A 23,775-nucleotide genomic window follows, 5' to 3' on the forward strand; every position below is an offset into this window, starting at 1 on the left:
CAATCTGACATATCGTCCTTCTCATTGTGGTGTGTCGAAAATGAGTTGAGCCTTAACCCGAAAAAATGTTCCGTGCTGTCGGTAACCTGCAAACCTCAACCAATTGATTATCACTACTACGTCGATGACAACAAGATTGAAAAGAAATCATCCAAAATGGATCTGGGTGTCAGACTCAACAGCAAGCACAGTTTCAACGATCATATATATGAGACCACAAAGAAATGCTATCAACTAACTGGGTTTTTGTTCCGGTCTACGCAGCAATTTAAGCGACCAGAGAGTCTCATCAAGCTCTACTATGCTTATGTACGCAGTAGGCTGGAGTACTGCAGCACTGTCTGGAATCCATATTATCATAAATACTGTGAGCAAATAGAAAGAGTCCAACGGAAATTTACACGAATGCTATATTATAAGTTCAACTGGCCTAAACAAGACTATCCGACAAGACTCAAACGGTTAAAAATGAAATCACTTGAAACTCGGAGACTGGAGTTGGATGAAATGGTTTTGTATAAGATCGTTCATGGTAAAATCGAAACTAATCTATCGTCACGGCTGTGTGTATCTCAACCGCAACGATTCACCCGTCAGAATGCTCATTACCTATTCTACCTACCAACACCCGCGTCGAATATTCAACTTAACTCTCCACTCCACCGTATGCAGAACCATCACAATGTCTATTTCAAGAGTCTGGATATTTTCAATTTGCCGTTTAATCAATTCAAGGCGGCTGTAAAGAGTGCGTATCAGTTCTAGAGAGTGACTGATGCCTCTAGTGATGGGATTTTTATCCTGTATTTTTGAAATTTTTTCTTTGTATTTTCTCCTTTGTATTTATTTGAACTTTTTTCTGATGTTAATTTATTTTTTTTAATTATGCTCTCTCGATCATTGTATAATTGGGCGATAGCCTGTACGTTCCTGATCGTTAAATAAATAAACATAAACATAAACAATATGCTCTCATCTTTTGTTGGTGAGTATTAGAGGGAAAAATTATTTTACAAAATTTTTTGTATACAAACGAAAAATGTTTAATGACTTTCGATATGGTTCAATGGTTAATAACAAAGATGATGGATAAAGAACATAACTTTTTTCTGTGGTGGATGGAAATATATATTTTATTTTAAATAATTGATGTCATTCCTGCGGGTAGATAAACTTGCGTAATTTTACGACAATTTTTTTTTTTTTTGGTTTTATTCCGTTTTTGCCTGACAAATATTCATGTGACAATAACTTGGCATTTACTGGCAATTTATCACGCCAGGGAATCGAAAAAATCAAAACAGACAAATCGTTTTTATCTCATTTTTCCATTTCCATTAAATCAAAATAAAAAGATGAAGCAAAAAAAACAGTATCCTCTTACCCACCCCACATATTAGAAATTGTCACTTTCACATAAAACAAACAAAAAAATGAACAATAATAAAAGCAATGAAAACAGATAGATTTTCGGAATAAATAGGTTCACCACGGAGGAAAAAAAAATATGATGACGAGCAGTGGTAGCATATTGTCTCACAGCAATCTTTAAAAGCATTGTGATAAAGAAGAAAAAAATCTTCGCTGTTCGTTCGTTCGCTTTTTTTTCCTTTACTAAAATGGTTAAAGAACAACTCCAACGTAATATGATGGTGTGTGACCCTTGAAAATATGAGGGTATTTATATAACATCAGCCGAACATTCTAAACAAATACACATTCTTTTGACAAAGCACAAAATAAATTCAATTTTAATCTTGGGACCTAGGGGAGATAATGTAAACTTTATGGCGTATTTGTATTCCGTAATAACGATATATAGACTTCAGTGCTGAACTGAGCGGTCTCACGGATTACATGTGTAAACAAGATCATAAATATTGTCGGTGCTATTAAGAACGGAAAAGTGGATTGTAAAAAAAAATATTAACTGGAAAGATAGCCTTTGTTAGTAAAAGATTACTCTGGGTTCTGGGATATACGTGTGACGCCTATTCTCTTTTATTTTGGTAATACAAAAAAGTAATTTTAGATAATCGCTATTGAAGAAATATTTGAATCGAAAATATTTTTAACAAAATATTTTCTAATGTTTATGAACTGTGACTGCAATACATCGACTTCGTTCTTTGGTGCTTAGCACATTCTTGTGTTACAATAGAAATCTGAGATTGATTTTCAAATTCTATTAAACTTAAAAGCTTTCCTACTCTCTACAAAAAATACACGCTCTTCACTACTATGGTTATAGTTATAGTTATTTTTCCCAATTAGTTACATTTTACACGGCAACCTCTACAAGATATTTGTTTGACAAATAACTTTGTTGGTAATTATTCATTCCTTATATAACTTTATCGATCCCGGGGGTGTGAGTAGTAGAGATATCACCAAGAGGTTAATTTGCAAAGTTTTTCTTATGCATCGATTTTTTTGTAGCCGAGAATCTATGAATTATTTATCAACAAATAAAGGCGTTAATGCAGTAAATAGGTATAGATAAAGTTACCGATAAAAATTAGCAATTGTTCTGGTATAACCATTAAGGGATGATTCATAAATTACGTAACGATTTTTCAGTGCTGTCATCAAAATTAAATCCTAAATAACTCGGGAAATACACATTTTAACAGATTGACTCTATGACGGTAAATCTGAGTCCCCCCATTTAGGGGGTATTTTAAAACTTTACGTAAGCTATGAATGATCCCTAACTAATTTGCTATTGAGCATTGATTTAACCTTTGAGGAACGGCTTATCACCATAAAGCCATGTTCTTTGACCGATTCGCCATATAGTAAATCGCATTTACAAACGAATGAAGTAAGAGATTTTGTAAAACACTAGGCGAAACTTTGAACAAAGAAAGTGATACACAAGGTTGCGATCGCTAACGATTTTTATTAGCGACGCTAACGCTAACGCTAATTTCGAAAAATGTTAGCGTCGCTAAACTTATTTTTGATCATGCTGAACATGATGAAATCTCAATAATTTTTTAATTATTGTTTTTGATGAACTTTGATTGAACATTGTTCAATCATTTTTTGAGGAAAATTTATTAGATTTTATGATTACGAATCTGCAAAGCTCTCATTTCTTAATTGACAGCGATCGGTTCTCTGAACGAATTTCGAAAAATTGGGAAGCCTTTCAGGAGCGGCACTACTGCGTATAACTGTATTGTATTTTATGGATAAATGACCAATTTCAGGATGACTTTTCAATAAACGGTCATCTGACATGCAGAAGGTCATCTGTGATCGGTTCGCTTTTGATCACTTTCGTTCACTTTTCACATTTTATTCAATTAAAGTGAACGAAAGTAATCAAAACCGAACCGATTACAGCTGTCAGCTGTCAATTCATCCCTCCAGACCATCTAGTCTTTTTTTCAACTTAAAGGGTCTATTCTAATAATTCAATGTTAAATTGTTCAATTCCTAGAAAGTTCTATTTTTCATTAGCGAAGTGATTAGCGATCAGAGGAAAATTTTTCGCTAATGACATTCTAACGAGCGCTAACGCTAGTAGCGACAAATTTTGAAATTTAGCGTCGCTATTAGCGGCGCTAGTAGCGACGCTAATAGCGTCGCTAATGACTAGCGACGCTAGTGCAACCTTGGTAACACATTCAATAACTGCATGGTTGTACCTTTATCGTTTCTAAAAGAAAAAATCCTTTAAATGTCGATTATCAACTAATTGGAATTGGCGTCTTTCTCCCCGAGGAGCACAGCTTTCGAGTGGGGAAACGAAGTTGGTTCATAACCTTCGAATTTTTCTGCTTCCATTTTCGCATTTTCGTTGAAACTTAGTTATTTCTCAGCTGTGGAAAATATTATGTCTTTACCCTAAAAAAAACCGGAGCATATGATGGCTTTGAAGTATCGACCAACTTAAACTTACCAACTTCTGATTATAGTCCGGTCGTTGTGACGACAATTTTGGCAAAAAGCGTCTTAACACGGTGTCGGTAACTTAGGAGTTAATTGTTTTTCTCTCGCAACGTCTAATAACTAGTCTGTGTAATTCTTCTCGCCGTAAAGGCGTTCAGGCCGTTCCTAGGGAATTCATCCTTTTTCGAAATGTAACGTAAAGGAGATAAGTTCGTCCCTACAGAATTCATCAGCATCGCACCTACCAACTTTTTGCCAAAGCTACCCAACTTTGCAAGGCTGAAAACTTGGTAGGTTGGGCAAAAAAATTGGTACATTTGACAAATAGTTGGTAGGTTTGGAAAAAAAAGTTGGTAGGTTTAAACCTACCAACTTTTTTTGGCAAAACTCGCAAAAATCTTTGTCACGACTATAAAAAAGTTGGTATGTTTAAAGTTGGTTGATACTTCACGGAGATGAGCATATGTAGGTAACTAATAGGTGTATTTCCGTCGGAAGTAATCATTCAAGGCTGACAAATTTAACTTCTCGTCTCGATAAACTTAAAATCCTCGTTAAAATCAGAAGTTAAACGATTTTGCTTATGTGTTAATGTTAGGGACAAAATCATGAAAAAAGAAGTAAAATATAGATTTACTAATACATTCGCTTCACTAACAAATAGCTGACCACATTAAGTTCCTAACTTCACCCAGATAACTGACAAAAAAACTATCACCGGGCGGAGTTTTGAGTACGAGTGCGCTTGAAGCGATGTATCAATTTGTAGGCGAGTTCAATATATTAATACTTGTGGAACACATGAAAGGTATTTTTCAGACGCAGATTGTAGCCTAGCTCAAAAAGATTTTGCAAATAAATTTATCCCAATTTATGCCTTCACAATTACCAAGATTTATCGACAAATTAGTTTGGAAATAAAAATTAAATTTTAAGGAATAATTACCATAATTCAACGTTATATTTCCAATTGACTAATTGATTAAATTTGTGTAATTAAAGCACCACAGTATGGTTGTCGGAAATGTTAATTACAAATGCTATATTCGGTTATGCCAATTCAATATAACCATCTAATTTCCAATTTCAATAAGAGTAAATTTTGATAATTATAATAATCAAATAAAATTGTAATGATTCCCGCACTGAGCATTTTATTATTCGTTTCATATTCCCATAAATTCATATTAAATTCAATTTCTTCTTAACCATAACATAAAAATTTCGTGGCGAAATGACTTATTTCTCATAAATACAAAAAATCCATCGTACTCTCCATTCGTTTCATATTACTTCCGTTTACATATATGAAGAGAACAGCGTAAGATTATAATATATTGTCTTAACTGGAGAAAATGTATGCCCTTTTTATTGTCTTTTATTTTTATTCCCATATAATCTTCATCCATAATACATGAACAAAGAATAATCCACCCAGAATCCCATAAAAATTTAATAGTGAAACGATAATGATCCTTTCCGTTTGACATCTTCAATGGATGGAACTGTGTGTGTTTGTGTTTCCCTGTTTATCATTTCATTTTATAAACATTTTTAGGTATAATAGAGGTTTTACGACGGAACCGGGCAGAAATGCTTAATGTGTTTTGTTTTGAGAAATTCGTACTGGAAATAATTATCCAGTGCTTGTTACAATAGCGCTTCGTCTTCATGATAATTGTGTACAGCAAACAAAGAGCGTTTCACTATTAAATATTAATTCCGTATCCCAACAATTGTATAATTTGTCTACTTTTATTTAACAGTTTTCTCGAATACCGTAGAATCGCATGGAATGGTATTAATCAAATTATATGTAAAATGCTTTGTTCGAAGCATCCATATTTTATAGCCCTTAAGACATTTTATATCTCCTCAATTCCTTTTCTTAGCGAGCGGTTAGAAATATAGTTTTCGAAAATAAATTAAAATTTAAATTAATGGGAAACAAACTAATAGAAATTCTTCACAAACTTTGTTACGAAATATAGTTTCTGTTGAGCTATCTTTGCGAATTTTGAATATTATGTTAGCCTAACATTGTTAGGAGGAGGATAATCAATTGTGATGACTTTGGTCTGATCTAACTTTTTCATCTTTTAACTCAACTTGAAACGACTTCCTTTTTGTTTAACACCATCTCTCCCCATAAGTTCATAGCTGGCAATAATGCGTCTGAAATTTCTTGTAGAGACTTTTTTTTAACTATACCGTCACCGACACAAGAAAGAATGTTAAAATGCAATCGGAATGAAAGTGATAACAGTGACACCATTCTATATGAAAGTCTTAATTCAGTGGAGTCTGTGGTACACGTTGTGACTATTTGACTTGATGTTGAAAGGTATTTCGTTCCATTTTCAACAAAATGTGGTATTTTATGAACTGGGGGACGACGGTGTGTCTTGTGATGTTTACATTCTTTGATTAGATTTTTACAGCACGAAATATTTGAAGTCTTATGACAAAGGGAACAAATTCGTGTGCCTCACACATATACAAAATAAACTCACAATACAATATCCATCATGTGATGTATGTTGTTGTTTTTTTTTGCGCAGAAAGTCTTACAGCTGTATGCTGTTGCTTGTGATATGATGCTGTTGTATTTCCTTTTCTAAGACTTTGTGCAAGAAGAAACGTAAATTAGATTTTCTCGTAAAGGACGTGATATTGTTACGCTGTGTACACGTCACAGTGCATAATGCATTTCTGTTGGTACAACATTGTTCTGAATTATTTATTACATTTAAATTTTGATTCTTTTGCCATATTTTTTTTTCTCTCGTTCTTCTTTTTCCGAATGTAGGTTTACACAGGTGAAATGTTGAGCACACTTTTATTGTTTTGTTATTCGATAGAGAGTGTATACATCTTACGTTCCAGGTTGAGTTGAAGCGATATAAATTTCATGTTAACATCGAGAAGACAACTTTTAGTTTTATTTTCTGGGGAATTCAACTGCATCAATTCGTTTTTCTGTGAGAAAGTTACTTGTTTGTTTTCAATCTGTGCTCGAAAATAAAAAGCAACTCTGTACCTATTATCCCTCTATGCAAACAGTACTAACAAAATAACAAAAAAAAGTTAGTTGTGAAAAAGCGATGCCTTGTTGCCGTTCAGCCTTTCTTATATCAATGCACAGCCAAGTAAATAAATTCTTTATCGAAAGTCTTAATACTTCCTCTGTCGACAAAAAATTTATTGAATATCGACCAAATACCGTACGTAGAGTAGTTATTAATTCTAGTCATGGACTTACTTTCTCTATCTATATTCAGAGATGTTTACTTTGTAGAATATTATCACAACGACAAGGTACACCATCAAGAAATCGTTACCCTCATATGCAAATTTAGTACGAACAAAGCAGATGCATGATGTAGCCGGAGACAACCTCAAATTTGCATTTAAATATTTTTTCAGAAAACATCCATTTGCTCCCTTTTTAATTTATAAGTAAACCAACGTGATAAAGGTTAAAAATGTAATGCAGAAATTGTGCTCACATTGGGTCGTTGTATTTTTTTAAGTGGAAACATGTCGTTTGGTAATTAAATGAGTACATGGAGGTAACGTATAAATTATGTATTGTTATGCGAGTTGAAATTGAAAAGTTAATGGAAAAAAGCTTTACCGACATTTTCTATGTTTGCGTTCGGTTTTCTCGTATTTTTTTTTTTTGTTTTACTTCTGTGAATGAGCTCATGTGTAAACTTTGGCATCGTTATTGTAAGCTAACGGGTTGGTTTCGAAGAATCGAAGATTATTTTGCAATTATGAAAAATGTTTTTCTTTTCTCTTTGAAATGGCATTAATAAACATCATTAAAAAAGTTTTCGAAAAAGTCAACCACAATTCAAAACCGCATTGCTCTTATTCCGTATAGAGAATGATAATGTTTGGGAGAGGAAAAAAACTGAAATAAAATAAAACTTTAAAAACCATATTTTGCTGAATAAAATTAATTCCGAAAAGTTCCGATTCTTTAAAGGAAAGGTAACTCATTTTTTCCACGCAAAGCCAAAAGTCAAACATTATACCAGAAAAGAAAATGCATTAAAACTTTTGATAACCAATTTGCTTAAATTATTTAAAAGTTTTTATGTTTTCCTTTTAAAAGAAGTAATATAATTTTTTGTGGAAGATGTTTACTCTGTGCCGTCTTTAAATCTATATTATATCGTAGAGTCGTAACTTACTTTCTTTTGTCGTTGGTCGATTTTAAAGCAAGTGAGAGATAATATAAAGTCAGAATGATTGATGCAATTTATGTATTACCTTACATCACATATATGTATAGTCACATACGATACAACACATGAATTATTCCGTTACATTTTATAATATTACGTTGCTTTCGATATATTGAAAATGGCAAAAAAAATCAGTTGAGAACGTAGCAGACGCTGCAACGGAAGTCCCGTACAAACATCTAGTGCGTGCGTGAAGCTAACGTGTGATATAAAACCTTCAGCAAGACTTCTGCAAAAAGTACAAGTAGTAGAAAAGCCCTCACAAAAATCGATACAAATTTATCATACTTTCCCATTTCCATGCTTTATAAGATAAAGTAACATTTAAACCAATATAATTAAAACAATTCTCCAACAATGATAGACCGTGTGCAGTATAAATAATTTATTTTTAATTGATTTAGATTATTATTCTGTAGAACAAAAGTGTAAACAGAATATCTGAAAAATGTCTGCTTGATTTTATATCTCACTTTAAAAGCTGTAATTTGAATGAAACTAAAAGGATATCCGAACCATTCTAATTCATTCTAATTGGATTCTCACTAAGATTCTAATAAGTGGGATGGCAACAATATTTTCAATAATTTCCATAAATAAATAAATATTTTTTTCAATGGTTTTCATGGTAAATCTTCTTTTTATTGAAATATGAAACTTTTTTCTCAAAATCGCACACGGTCTATTCACTTTTAGTCATCATCGACTTATATACAATTCGTACAACTTTGCCTTTGGTTTTCTACTTCAGTCTTATTCGGTTCATGCTATGGTCGAATTGGAAACTTCTGGAAAATGACATATTTTCGAGCCTTCCAATTGGTTTCCACCTAATCCACCTAATGCGAATTTTCGATATTAAGTTACAGGAAGATTCAGCTCAACACTTTTATGCTCCTGCAACAGCTGGTCGTTTCATTGTTTTAATACACTTTTCCATTAAACACATTCCATTTCCACACGACCCTTGAAAACAACGCACTTCAAGAATGAGTGAAGCACTTTTGCTTGAAGTGCGTTGATGAAAACCGAGAAAACGACCATCTGAAGTCGAACCGAAAAAGTGTGATCTGAACGTTCGTTTAGTCTCTGTGCGACAGTTAACGATAGTCAGAAGCAAAAGTGCCAAGTAGAAGAAATAGAAGTAAAGTTAAAAAAAAAATACAAATTTACCTTACGGAAGAACGCACAGACCTTTTGGTTTTGGTATTACTGAACAAAGGGAAGGGTTTTCTTCTTACTCCCCGATTATATGAAAAAACATTTTAAACGAAAAATGAAACTTATAAGCCCCAAGTGCTACGTACGGCACTGAAAATTCTTCTTTATTTAATAGTGCGCTAGAGAAAATGTTGCACATAATAGTAAAATATTGCTTTACTTTAAGCAGATTAGCTAAAAAATAAAGTTCATTAACTTTGAAGAAAAACTCAGTCAGAACATTTATCTAGATATTCAACGCTCTCGTATGGATTATATACATTCATATCACGAAATTTTTTAAACTTTTACAGCAAGTCGATAAAGACCGACCCATAGGTATCTTTAAAATAAAAACTTGACGTCGAGAATTGCTGTTTTTTTTTTTTAACTTACAAAATTGGATTAATAAAGCTAAAGTAAAATAAAAATTTCAAACTTTTACCTATTACTTACCGAGGTCCCATAACGTTCAAATTACTAAGAAACAAAGATAAAGACTTAATCATAGAACTTTTGGCTTGATATGTTTTCGTTCGATTTCTATTGATTTAACTTTTCTTTTGCTTTTGCAATTCGTGATTTATCTTTTTTTCTTCACTTTCTCGTTATTGGCTTGTTTTCTGGTGTAGTAGAAAATTGAAAAGAATTTCCCAAGAGACATATGAGTTTTTTTTCTTCTGATTCACCTAATGTGTTTACTCTTTAGCTTTAGCATTTGCTTTCTATAGCCATTCATATAACTTTTTTGACGCTTCGTGTGTATACATTACATTCATGTGTAATGTAAACAGATAAGGACATTTTCGATCGAAATATTTCACTTTAACCCATACGAATAGATCAAAATGTTTTGTGGAAATTTTGAGTTTGACTTAAAATATTCCTTCGTATGATTCGGTATTCATTGAAATGCATTGTGTTTGAAAGCATCGTCGTGGAAATGATATTTATCTTTCTTTACAAAAACATTTACGGAAAATCAAATTTGCATTTGCAATATTTTAGAGTTCTCACCACGTAACACATTCACTTAATTATTATAACAAAAATCGTTTCATCTTGAAACTTCATCACTTGCAGATGAATACATTTGCTAATATGTTGCTTTGCAAGAGGTAAATTACTTACCATACTAATTCAGTGTGTTGCATTTTATAAAATGCACATGTGTAGTAAAAACAATATACGGTAAAGTGCACACGAACAATATGGCAAATGGTAAACCATAACTGTTAACAACTTAAATTCTGCGGAGCGAGTTTACATTGTAATATTCTGAAGTTGAATCTCCATTACAATGCGAATACATAGTTGCTTACAGTACTTAAAGAGTATGCTCAGTGTTTCGCAATTTGTTTCGGAATTAGAAATAGTTTATGAAAGCAATACGACATTTGCATACAGAAATTGTAACAACGACACAAACACGTAGGAAGTACGTAAATTAATTGAAAAAGTTTAAATGACTGAGATGCTTGATAATGTCTTCAATATTCTCTCCACAAATTCAAGTACCACTGTGGTAGGGAATTATTAGTGTTTCGTTTTCATGTCGTCCATCAATTACATTATTGCAATTTCATCTTGCACCCGTTAACTTAGTGTTAAATTTGTATTTAATTTTAACAAAAAAATATGTTCGTTTTATCTTGCAGAAATGACAAAAGTACAACAGTGTGGACGTATTCCACAACGAGACCAGAAATATGTGGACATTTATCGTGAAAAGCAAATTCGTGTCACTGTTAAAGTTCTTGTTCCAGTTAAGGAACACCCAAAGGTAAGTGAGTATTGAACGGAAAACAATAAAAATAAGTTTTGCTTGTTCAGTTTTTTGTGCTTCTATTTTATTGAAGCGACGAATGTATTGAAAGCATAGCTTTGAGGGTTTAGATATTGGAAAGAAACGTGAATTGAATTTTAAAGTTTTTTTTTGTTCTTTACTTTCGGATAAAAAGTTTGTAATACCGAGGCGAAACTGTTCACTTTATAAAAAATAAGGAAATGGGTAAGAGACGATTGTAACGAGAAATAATATTTATTTGTTTTTCGCGTTAGGTGCAATCGGTTCTCGTACGGTTAACAGTTTTGTTCATCTTTATAAAACTTTATTTTAATCAAATGGTGGATACATTCCATTGGGTGGCATTTCTTTTATTTTTATCCCCATAACCATTGTATAGAAAATGCCACAGTGGATCAGTACACTGTGTACGTTTACATTAACCTTACATTTTATAAGAGGGTTTAAGTATACATACGTGCACAAATATTTCCGTAAAATCCACCAACAAAACCGACAAATTTCGCTCTTACAATAACCCAATGTATGCTTGCATGATTCTGTGATTACATGATGGTTTTATCTATTATTGGTTTTAGGTGGTTTATATGTACACACCATCATAGTTATTGAAACCATGTTATCTCTCTAACACAATTTTCTTTTTTCGATATCAAATAGTTTAACTTTGTTGGGAAATTACTTGGACCGAAGGGAAATTCAATGAAACGATTGCAAGAGGAGACAATGTGCAAAATGGCCGTTCTGGGTCGAGGTTCAATGAAAGATAGAAAAAAGGTACGAAACGTTTTCTTTTTCCGATACCGATTTTCAATTGTATTGATGGTATCGTGTTTTTTCTGGTGTTGTTGTCGAATGTTTTTTTTTGGGAAACAATAGGAAGAAGAGTTGAGAGCATCACTGGACCCTAAGTATGCTCACTTGAACGACGATTTACACGTTGAAATATCGGCATTAGCTCCACCAGCTGAAGCTCATGCGAGAGCAGCATACGCACTAGCCGAAGTTCGGAAATATTTGATTCCCGACAGTAATGACTGTATTCGACAAGAGCAAATGCGTGAAATGATTGCTGATGGAACGATTCAGGCCGAAATACCCGACACAGAACCCATAAATCCATACAAGCCGTATATTCCCAAGCATCGGACAGTGTCCACTCATCCACCTCGAGCTGCCTATCCATCATATGGGTAAATAGAAACTAATGATCTTATTCATTTCACAGTTAAAGAATTGAAATTAATTTCATTTTTCTCTATCGATGTACAACAGATATCCGCCACGCGTCGCCACATCCGGCCCACCACCACGATCACCGACATCAGGTTCGTCTCGCACAGTTATGCCTGCCAAACAAAAAATCTTATCGATTCTAGATCGTGCTCGCAATGCTATGGAAGAATCTTACGGTGGTTACGAGGAACCGATTTATGAAGCACCGCCACCAGCTGCTCATTACGATGCGTACTATCCGCCGGTTGCACCGACATCACGATCATCTCGCTATGAAGTGCAAGATTACGAGCCAACTGAATATCGACGTGACTACTATCATCGCGAAGCGACTGCATATCCAGGTAAGTGGACACATATTTTGGTAATTTATTTTGGTTGTGGGACATTTACAGGTTGTGTGAGTAATAAATAAGAAAATATTTTTATAAATTTTTTTAAAATAAAATCATTTGGCGCGAACTTTTTAAATATATAACAAAGCAATGGAGATATAAAACCCCGACATTATTCAAACTTTAAAATTAATTTGGCAATTTAACTGAATTTTTTGATAACAATTTTAAACTCGTACATTAATCATAACACATTTAAAAATGAGAAAACTAAAATCACCATCGTTAATCGGTTCTAAAAACGAATTCAACAAAACGAAAATTCAATAGACAAACATAAACGTTCTCATTCAACCAGCAGTGATTTAAAAACACTTTAAAAAAAGGGAATCCCAAATAAAATCTGGAAATGTCGTCGAATGAAATAAAAAACTAAAAATTTCTTGCTAAAAATTGTAGTTAAAACATCATCTGGAGCAACCAGTCGTTCATCGTGGAAGGGTTCCAGTAGTGGATATCCTTCATCTAGTCGACATGAAGAGACTAGCAGTTCAAAGCATTCACATGCTAGCGGACATAGTGGACATAGTCACAGTCGTGACAGTCGCTACCGTAGCTCACCGTACACACGACCATCAAAGTAAATAAAACATTTTCTATATTCCTCTTTTGATAACCAATTCGAAAAATGTTTACGAAGAGATTTCTTTGCATCATTCTTATTAACAATGGCATTAATACTATGCATTTTATTAAATTTGAAGGGAAAAAAATTTTCCTCGAAACTTTTCGTTTGAATGAGACCGATTCGCCTTTCGTCGCTGATATGAATCCATCAGCAATTACATGGAGCTCACAAAGTGGATTTACTCTCTTAATCCCAACATGATTGATAATGCGTTCAGAAAGTCAATTTAAACCCTTCTATCCTTCGTTGAATATGTAGCAGCTCACATAATCAATGCTGAATATTTTCTTGGTCTGATTTTTTTTGTGGGTCGTAATTTTGTTCGGTGATTCAATTAGAATTCTCCCCCGAACGATTACATATGTCCATGAAATTACGTCATTCGGTATCTCTCTTAATTTATCAACCGTTGATGGATACTGACTAAATTTGTCGCATTAAAGATGAGATTTTTTTTTTGGACAAATTAATTGCTCGCTTTAACAAAGGTGAAATTTGCTTGTCTCATGTTTTCTTGTTCACGTTTGAATATGAGGTAATCCTAATGAGCAATTGCTAGACGTTCCTTTTGGCTCTTGTGTTTATTTATGCAAATTCATTTCGCAATTTTAAAATCCTTTTTCGCTCCTACAATTCGTAATTGTTTTCCGTTGTGATGATGCATAGATATCTTCTTTGTGTTAAAATTAATTAGCAAACCAACCGCAATTAAAATTTAAACCAATTTAAAATGAAAAATTTTCCTCTACAGAAAATACTAAAAATGTTAAACGTAAACGCTAAACACAACGTTCATAATCATAATAACATAAATGGTGGATATACGGATAAAACTCAAATGGACTTGAACTATTTGTATAAATGGAGTAAAACAAGAAATAGTTATTTGTTCTTTAAACAAAAAACCAAACTTCAATTAGAAGAGTTGAAGTTAATGATTAGTTTCTTTGTGCAAATTAAACTTAATTAAATCTGTAACTGAAACTTAAATATTCTAATTAAAAACAAATTTACATAAAAAGGTGGCGTTATAAATATGATATGAAATCACCAAACAGACAAATCCAAAAATAATATTCAATTTTATTGACCCGCTGTACCAAAACAAAAATCATTCGAAATTAATTTGATTTATATGATGTGAACAAAAGTTAATTGATACAAATTTTACGATCAACCATAAAACATTCGATCAATGGAAGTAAAAAATTCTTACATAATGCGAATGCATGTGACGATTTTTGTTTTTCGTTTTGACCTGAAACAATAAACAGACAAATTATTTTAAAAACAATTAAATGACAAAGAAAATAACTTCAATTAATCAAGAAAATATGAAAACATTGAAACCAATTTAAATTTGAAATTATCTTTTTCCCAAATGGAATGATATAAAACTAAAAATGAATTAAAATCGAGCTAGATGTGAGGTCTGTTTAAATTGCTCGAAAAAATAAATAAATTATATTCTTAAAGGTTGATAAGAGATTGTAAAATATGAGAACAGAATTCGTGCAATGTGTAAGTGCTCATTAGGACGGGAAGTAAAACAACCCGTCCTTTGTAATGTTCCGCTATAAAGACATATTTACTTTAAATCCAAAACATTCACGTCGCGGTTTAATATTGCCAATTATTGACAAACGCAGTAAAAATGCCAATCGACCTACAGCCTGTGTGCAAATGAGACTCATAGGGGCATGACGCTTGTATTGATTGAATAGTCCCTTGCAGATTTGTGCAGATGTATAAACAACCAGAAATACTTAGCTGGAAGCCTATGCTTCTTCGCCATTTATTTTTGAGCGCTACGAGTGTCTGACCGAGGGTGTCACATATGTTAACACATCGTAGAAAACCAAAACTAATGTCAAATGATGAATGCAAGTTGACAATGTGGTTTGTCTGGTATGAAGGACCTTAATTTTGACACTAATTACGGCTATCTACGATCTGTAACATCTGATATACTAAGCCCACCACCGTTAGGGCACTGTTAGCCCCCAACGAACTGAAGCAATAGAACAAATGTTTTCCAGTTTAGATATTGTAAATCCAAAAAATATGTTTTATGCCATCGCCCTTTGATAATAATAATAATAATTCGTTTATTTAGCATAAGCTATTGAAAATCTTTACACATCTTTCCCTACGTTACAGATTGATTTTTTTTTTTTATCTTCACCCATGACACATCAAATCTTTAACTATTTTTACACACAATTATCTAATTCAAAAATTTACATTCACCATCATTATACTCTCTCTACACCTTATACTACTACACTTTATATTAGTTCACTAGAATTTCTGTATTTTCATTGAGGATTCCGAAAGTTTCCATGAAGAGTTGTGTTTGGCTGGCTGCTAGGATACTGATATCACACAGGCTGCACTGTCGACATGTTATGTAAAATCGAGCTAATACAATCGGATAACTTGCAAATTTTACTCAGCTTTGTTGAACTGTTTTCAATAGGTGGTTTGTATTTCTGTGTATTGATATGTACTGTCTATACAGACAAGACATAATAGATCCATAAAACGCGTATTCAATGTTCTTCTATGTAACTATAGACGTTCTGGTACAGAAATACAAACAATAGAGCAGCTGAAACGACTTTATAAGTGGCTGACTATTACAACTAGATTTTAATACTTGGTGACAAACACAAATGCAGTACTTGCATAATTGCAGTGATGATGAAACCAAAGTCAAAAGTCATGATGCGAAACCTTACTCTCTGAGACTTACTCTGAACTAGTGCTGATAAACCGCGACTTCGTCGCTTACTAGCGTCGTCCGGCGGAAAAATTGTGTTCCTAACGTGTGGTAAAATATTAATTTTTTTGGGGAATACGATTCCAGAATTCGCCTCAGGCTTGTGCGGTAAATCTCTAATTTGCTAAAAACAAACCGTTCAACATGCATTAAGATAAATATTGCAAACTTGAAAAATAATCTTTGACCATAAAGAATGAGCCAGTTTATGGCCGTAAGTGAAAAGCAGCTCTCTTATCAACAAACCAAAAGTAAAAAACAAAACAAAAAAAAAAAAACAAATCAATGTGTGTGAAACATTTAAGCTCTATGAGTAAAACATTTTTAAAATATTAAAATGAAATAAATTACTAGCTTTGAATGTCACAAAGCGTAAAGCGTAAAAAAAATAATTTTGTAAAATCTAAAATCAAATAAACGACAACGCATATGTAATACATATTCTGTATACTTGAATAATTAAATAAATAAATTTAAAAAAAGAAGGTAAAACATAATAAGGATAATGATGTAATTATGAATAAACAAGAATAAAATAAATAATCCCTTTAAATGAGTTCAACAGAAAAAAAACCGTTGTTCTAATTCAAAGGAAAACAGGACATTTACCAGAACTACAGTAAAATTGTTGCAGTGTTTATTGTTCGTTATTCTTGGATGTGGCAGTTTTTTTTTATGTATTTAAGACTTTTAAGTTGCATATTCTACACATTTTTGTACGTTTAGGTCTCCTATTTATCTCAATCTTTTTGATATGTTTCTTCTTCTCTGTATCGTTTCAAAGCGTTTAATACTTCATTCTTCCCACAATGAACAGATTCCATTTCAAAGACTTACCTAATACCTCACCACATAAGATTACGTTTGCCAAAAATAAGGTTTTAGCATTCGTTTACGTTTTCGTTTCAATTCGTCTCTAATGGTCGCAATTCAAGTCAAGTTAGTTGTTAACATTATCATGTATATCACTACATCGTTAAACTTAACCATGCAAGTAATGCATATATAGGATTGCAAGGATTGTAATGTCATCAAATTGAGAAAGTTATCTTCGAGACCAGAAACCTTTTTTATTCCTTAAAAGGAAATCATAACGGAAAGTGGATACCGACATCATTTGAGAGTTGTTGTGATTGGAAATTGTTTCCACATAAATTTCGTCTAACAAATAAAGATCTAGATTCGATATTTTAGAGTTCATCCGAAAATGAAAATCCAGATTTGTGGAAATAATTTCAAACCAAAACAACTGTCAAATCAGAAAATATATCGGTATCCACTTTTCCGGGTGTATAATTATTTTACCATACTCTCTCCGTGCAAGTAGCAAATTTTTGTGTTGACAATTTTTGTGATAACCCAAACTATTTGTGTTAGGACAAAATTTTTTGAATTTCGTTCAGTTTTTTCGTTGTATGGTGGAAGAAATGTAAGAAGTTACATTTTCCACAATTACAATCCAACCGACGTTATTCATTCCACATACGTAAATGTCATAACGTTGGCAATGCATGTGGAATAAACAACGTCGGTTGGATTGTAATTGTTACTTCTTATAATTGCGAGACTGTAACACAATTATTTGTGCTGACACAAAATGTATGTTTGGTTCAGTCGGTTTATTTTTAGTTTGGAACATATTTTAGATTTATCAGAGTTTTAAAAGTCATCAATGTTCCCAGTGATCAAAGTGGTTCCAGGTTATGATATTTTGGTAAAAACCACTCAGCGAATTCAAATTTCACTCCAAAATATCAGACTGGGAAGAATTTAATTGACTAGGAACATCGATGACTCTTAAAGCTCTGATCAATCTACAACTGTGCTTTTTAAAGGTGAACACATTGTAGCAGGCATCCATAACGTTATAACCGAAATCGATTTCGTTACAAGAATAACGTTATTCGAGTAACCGAATTCATTTTCGTTATCGAATAACGTTATTATTAACGTTATTCGATAACTGAAATGAATTCGGTTACTCGAATAACGTTATTTGTATACCAAAGTTAATTCGGTTATCGGAATAACGTTATTCAAAAAACAGAATGAATTCGGTTATCGGAATAACGTTATTCAAAAAACAGAATGAATTCGGTTATTTCAATAACGTTATTCGATTATTGAAATTAATTTCGTTTTTTAGCTCCGTATTTCATTTTTTAAAAAAGAAATCTATGTAACTGAATTTTTGAATAACGTTATTCGTATAACCGAAATTATTCGGTTTTATGAATAACGTTATTCGAATAACCGAATTCATTTCGATATTCGAATAACGTTATTTGAGTAACCGAATTCATTTGGGTAATCGAATATCGTTATTCGAGTAACCGAAATGATTTCGGTTACTAATAACGTTATTGGGGATCCCTGCATTGTAGAACAAAAATTCACTTTTTAAATTCCCAATATAAAGTAGCTCCTTAGAATTGTTTACAAACTGGAGCTACGCAGGTCACTTGTTATGTTTTACTATTGTGAAACTTCGAAATATTGCTAAGATTACTTTACATAATGCATGTAGATTGAAAATTGCTCACTTCCGAGCTCATTTCATAATATTAGACGATCTTAGGGTGAAATAATACACAAAACTCGAGAGAAAATTGTAACTTCGTGTTTTCCCGTATTTGTTAACATTGACTTCGCGCTTGATTCTTAACCGAACCATTTTACACTTTGATCAGAAGCTGCAACACTGACTTCCCATTAGATCCGCAATATCATTCGACTAATTTTCGTTTTGAGGGATTATTTTCAAAAACAGCCCACCCAAATCTGCCGCAGTGGTATGTGCCTAGAAAGATATTCGACCCTAGAATCCAAAACGAAAAAAAATGTTTGAAGCTTTTGTTGCTAGTGGTAGGTGATCAAAAACCGAAAACATGCACTTTTCATATGGAAATTTCTCGAGGTCGTTCAAGGTCGTGTGGAAAGATAATTACATGTACGTTTGAGGCAAATATGGCCTTTAAGGGTTTGGAAGCACTGTAGATTCGTCCAAACCCCATTTGGAATTTGCTCAACTACATTTCTAATGACACCCCACGGACCATGTACGGTTCGTGTAACTATAGAAATTTCTGGAAGAAAAGTGTATGTTTTCGGTTTGAACTTGAGTACATTTAATTCCAACAAACACTTGGAAGGACTACTATCTGGGGCCGTTCGTATGTATTAATTAAAAGGATTAGTCTATTGCAACGTTTGTATTTCAAGACTTGCTGCCGTGAACTTTTTGAAGTTCCATTGTTATTCCGCGTCGTTCTGTTCCATTCCATTTCAATAATTTTTCTTTCTTTCATTCTTTCTGGTAATAGGCTACCGGAATCAAAGAACCACATGGAGCCGCACGGATACACAAGATACATAACGCATTGAATTGCATCAAGTTCCAGTTAGTATAAGACAATTTATGAATGGTCAACACGTAGACGATTTGTGGAGCCGACAAGTTCCTCAGCATTAGACATTTTTACTTCAGATGGTGCGTGGTAAATTATGAATATATATGGACCAACAAACTGTGATACGAAAATAATCAACACTTTTGTCTTTAACAAAGGAAAGTAACTGAATGTGTGTTATACGAAATTTGATTTCGATCTAAAATACTTTTTTCATATTTTTTCTTCTTGTTTTTTCTTTTGTGAACGAAATAAATTTACGATAATCCCTATACTGCAACCGAACACTATTTATACCCCGATCGTTAATTGCGGATTGGAATAATTTATGAAACCTATTGAAATAAAATCCAGAAAATTGATTTAAATAACTGAGTTTTAATTTACTGCACCCAAAAGAAAACGAAAAATTTCATAGCAAACAACCGTTCGAAAAGCGATCCATATATTAGTCGGTCGGATTTTGAATGACCACCAACAGGAAATCCTTATCCGGAGCCACCATAATTTCATGCTTCTTCGACCGAACTCTCAGAAACGTTAAATCGTTGCCTGGATCCAAATCACGAACGGCACTTCTTGCCTTGTCAGCCAATTGACTCATCAGACCTGCATACTGAACGGTTGTTGTATTGTCCAAAGTACTTTTCACCGGAATCCCTGAAAGAGCAAACAAGTTTGTTCGATAATTTTCTTGACTGCAGTTTGGAGCGATGAGGTGTTTAGTCAATACGGAATGAACGTCAACACCCATTATGAAAATCAATGAGATCACTCACCTTCATTATTAACAACTATTGTTCCCACGACACCTTTATGTCCTGCTATTCGTTTCAATGTCTCTTCGACTTCTTGTGACTAAAATGGTTTTATGAATAGTTATGCGAGTCTCGCTAAATAATTAATGGGATCAACCTTACCATTCTACAATAATTAAAAAGTCTGGTGTCGGTGACAGAATGGAATCTTGTTTGAGCTTACTACTTGTATAATGATGGAAGAAAACGTCAAACAAAACATTACAACTTCAACACAAAAGTCAGCGGTTTTAGTGGTATCGCGATACCAATGTTGGTGTGGTGAGTATGTTATGGCGCGCATTTTTGAAAATTTCAAAATTATACGTTGACACATGCAAGGCTGTGAACCTTGGGGAGATCACGCAGATACAGATACGCGGGTGACACACCACAGTTGAACAAAAATGGCGAATTTCATACAAAAATTCACATCGTGTGACGATTCTCGTCGCCGGGACGATGTGTTGAATTTTTTTTTTGGCGATCTGCGTGACCTCCCTAATGTTTACAGTTTTGGACCCATGGCAGTCTCAATTCAATATTGCAGTCGTTGTCAAGGTAGATATATGGGGGGAGGTAATGCCATATTTAACAGAATCAGATGTGCAGTGGCACGACAGTTCGCTATAAACGCCATCTCTCCCTTTCTTTAAAAACACAAAATGACTTAAACTTGGGCCATCTGTTTTGTGGTAGGCACAACATTTCGTGAAAAACAAGTAAATCATAGGCAGCGCGTCTGAATGTCATTACCTCCGCCCATTTATTTACCTTGGTCGTTGCATACTTTCATTGCGTTTACTGAGGAAGCAAAGTGTAGACGCACACGTGAAGACCAAACCGGATACGATGGCGACGTAGACACTCTAAGTGTAAGTATGGTTTCCACTCAACAAAAAGTACTCCGGGTGAGAGCCGTGAGAGTACTCACACGGAGTACTTTTTATGTAAGTGTAAATGAAGCCTTACTCTAATGAAGGGGAAAAAAGCAGAAAATCCTTACAGGAAGTGACCTGTGCTTTCTACTTATTTGCAGTAATATAAAGTTGACAGCGGTACTACCTACTGCTACGCTCCTCGCATAGTTAACTATATTGCGATCATTACGTTGATATTTCGATAATTACTTGCGACCGAAATATGTAAATACTTCCTTTGCAACAACTAGATTATAGGCCAGTACAGCCAGTACATCACTTTCAGTTTTCATAAGACAAAGGTTCAAAACCTATTTGAAATTATTACATTACCCGATACGAGGAACATTTCTTCTACGAATTTTCGCTTTGAATCCTTGAAGAGTCTAAAAAAAATCCTTTACACAAACGAAGTAGCAGATTTAATGACACTTTTGCGATATGTGCGGCCTTTTTAAAATGTAAAACTATTGTTGTTCGTCCGTACTGAAGGTTAAAAAAGCCACATTCAACAAATTTATTTATTTCTGCAAGGTTTTTTCAATTTCACCAATTTAATAAATTATTCTGACGAACCATCCAGACGATATTCCGATCTTGGATTTTGAATAACCAAGAAAATGCACTTGTCGTCAGGCGTTATAATCACTTCATGATTTTTCGAACGTATTCTCATAAATGTTATTTCATCGGTCGAATCCAACTGTGTGAGCATAAGTCGTGCTTTATCTATTACCTGACCGTAGAGACCAATATATCGCAGAGTCAATTCGTCAGACATCGTTGACTTCACAGGATAACCGTTCATATCGATGACTAGGGCGTCCAGAACATCTTTCTTCAGCATTATCAGGCGGAGACATTCTTCTATATACTCTCGGTGCTCGCGAATCGTTCTCTGAGGAATTTTATTTATGGCCATTAAAAATTGTTGGAATCTGTTATCAATAAGTAACCATACATTGGCCATTTATAGCTATATCAATGGGTTAATATGTCCTTATAATTGTCTCCAGCCGAGTCTCCAGCGAATTTGTTCCGAAATTGTATGAATGACAACCAATGCCAACGGAATCCAAAATTCTTTTATTCGAGTTTCTTTTTAACGCAGCACAATTGATACACATAAGGGGAGTTGATATTTCTATATATTGTTCTACTATGACAGGCTTTTATGAGATTTGCTGATCTTATCTATTGTAATTGTTCCCCCCTCTGCATTTGTATTATGAATTTCACCTCATGTATAAGTGATTTTTGTTTCTGCCTTCAGGTTGAATGACATTAAATGCGTACCTAGCTGCTTTTCGTTTTTTTATGAACTGCTGGGTTTTTAAAAGGGGGAACAAGATTGTTATGAATTAACATAAATATAAACAAGAGCAGTTAAAACTAGCGCAATACGATTTTATGATTGCTATTACTTAGCAGTTAGTAGTGTCAGAGAATTCTTCCCGTTCAATATCAGACGTCTAGAGGACAATATAAATCAAGTAAAAGATACTTAGGTCATTCCTTGCGCTGTCCTTCTCTTCTAAAATAATAATAAATTTCCTACCTACGGTCGTCAACCTTTTAAAAAAGGAAATTTAACTAGATCGAGTTCAGACCGCTCTTCGGAACTTGTAAAAATGCCCAAAATGCTTGTGTCTTAGATTATTCAGCGCAGGACACGTATACGAAAAATGCATCACTGTCTCTGGTTCTAAACCACATCTTCTACAGATCGGGTCGGTCCCTATCTTGTTAAGGTAGTATTTGAAACTTGTGTGACCGTTCCTCGTAGCTTGACCCGATCCTCGCTTAGATGGAATTTGGTATTCTTCGCTCTACAACCCACCCGAAATTCCTTCGATTGCCTGCAGCTAGTCAGAGCTTGCCACCTGTCTTGATGGTTCTCTCAAGCCCAAGCTAGCCTAACATCGTTATCACTCGATACACATAGAAACATTGGAGAACTAAACTTGACGAAAGCTTGACTGATGACAGCGATTCTATTGACGATTCGGTATCAGTGCAAATAGAAACTTCCTGTATTTGATCCTCGTACGGATCATCTCCTCAACACCTATGGTTAAGACAGTAGCGTTTTCACCTAGAAATATCGAAGTCCACCTCTTCTGAGAAAACCCCTGCTTCTGTCCCTTATTCCGACTTTCATTCATCTGTGGATGACAAACCGCTTCTATTAGCGACATTTCACTCTCCCACTCAGACGCCCAACCCTACTGTCAGTTTAAACTTTGATGTTTAAAGCGAGTGCTGACGTATACTTCTCCATTAACACCCACACGATTTAGTCTAAGATGAAGGCAATTAAGAGCCACACCGTAGGTAGATCTGTTTCGTTAAATGTAATGTGTACTTGGCTATAGGCATGAGAGGATGAGAAATGAAAATAAGCCAAACTTACTCCCACCTGAGATATTCCAGGAACGGAAAGG

General features: G+C 33.9%; 3 protein-coding genes and 1 long non-coding RNA gene across 11 annotated transcripts in view; 2 read left to right on the top strand and 2 right to left on the bottom strand.

Annotated features, from left to right (window-relative positions):
- Positions 1–19,832, top strand: part of LOC119071232 (KH domain-containing, RNA-binding, signal transduction-associated protein 3-like) — a 45,904-nt gene extending 26,072 nt beyond the window's left edge. Inside the window, exons 2-8 of one of the 8 annotated variants that reach the window (XM_037176055.1) lie at positions 11,015–11,139; positions 11,824–11,940; positions 12,043–12,356; positions 12,439–12,491; positions 12,543–12,743; positions 13,194–13,374; positions 14,174–14,320. In XM_037176055.1, coding sequence (XP_037031950.1) covers positions 11,015–11,139; positions 11,824–11,940; positions 12,043–12,356; positions 12,439–12,491; positions 12,543–12,743; positions 13,194–13,374; positions 14,174–14,183 — 1,001 coding nt within the window. In that variant the 3' untranslated portion in view covers positions 14,184–14,320. Of the gene's footprint in view, positions 1–11,014; positions 11,140–11,823; positions 11,941–12,042; positions 12,357–12,438; positions 12,744–13,193; positions 13,375–14,173; positions 15,111–19,527 lie in introns of those variants that run through there. The other 7 variants (XM_037176053.1, XM_037176054.1, XM_037176057.1 and 4 more) reach the window with 7 other exon arrangements.
- Positions 3,014–9,394, top strand: LOC119071372. Its single transcript, XR_005086639.1, has 3 exons — positions 3,014–3,260; positions 6,523–6,527; positions 9,384–9,394. It is a non-coding gene; the product is annotated as an uncharacterized LOC119071372 (long non-coding RNA).
- Positions 19,833–19,972: 140 nt separating the features above from the next.
- LOC119071341 (dynein light chain roadblock-type 2-like) lies at positions 19,973–20,640 on the bottom strand. Its single transcript, XM_037176226.1, has 3 exons — positions 20,535–20,640; positions 20,394–20,472; positions 19,973–20,274 (listed from the first exon to the last, which is right to left on the bottom strand). Exons 1-3 carry the CDS (start codon positions 20,535–20,537, stop codon positions 20,063–20,065), a joined length of 294 nt encoding a protein of 97 aa, XP_037032121.1. The 5' UTR covers positions 20,538–20,640; the 3' UTR covers positions 19,973–20,062.
- Positions 20,641–21,842: 1,202 nt separating this feature from the next.
- Positions 21,843–22,641, bottom strand: LOC119071336 (dynein light chain roadblock-type 2-like). The gene is made up of 2 exons (XM_037176221.1): positions 22,293–22,641; positions 21,843–22,229 (listed from the first exon to the last, which is right to left on the bottom strand). Exons 1-2 carry the CDS (start codon positions 22,299–22,301, stop codon positions 21,894–21,896), a joined length of 345 nt encoding a protein of 114 aa, XP_037032116.1. The 5' UTR covers positions 22,302–22,641; the 3' UTR covers positions 21,843–21,893.
- Positions 22,642–23,775: the final 1,134 nt, after the last annotated feature.

This window comes from Bradysia coprophila (assembly GCF_014529535.1).
Source record: "Bradysia coprophila strain Holo2 chromosome IV unlocalized genomic scaffold, BU_Bcop_v1 contig_144, whole genome shotgun sequence".
In the NCBI taxonomy this organism is placed as follows: Eukaryota; Metazoa; Arthropoda; class Insecta; order Diptera; family Sciaridae; genus Bradysia; species Bradysia coprophila.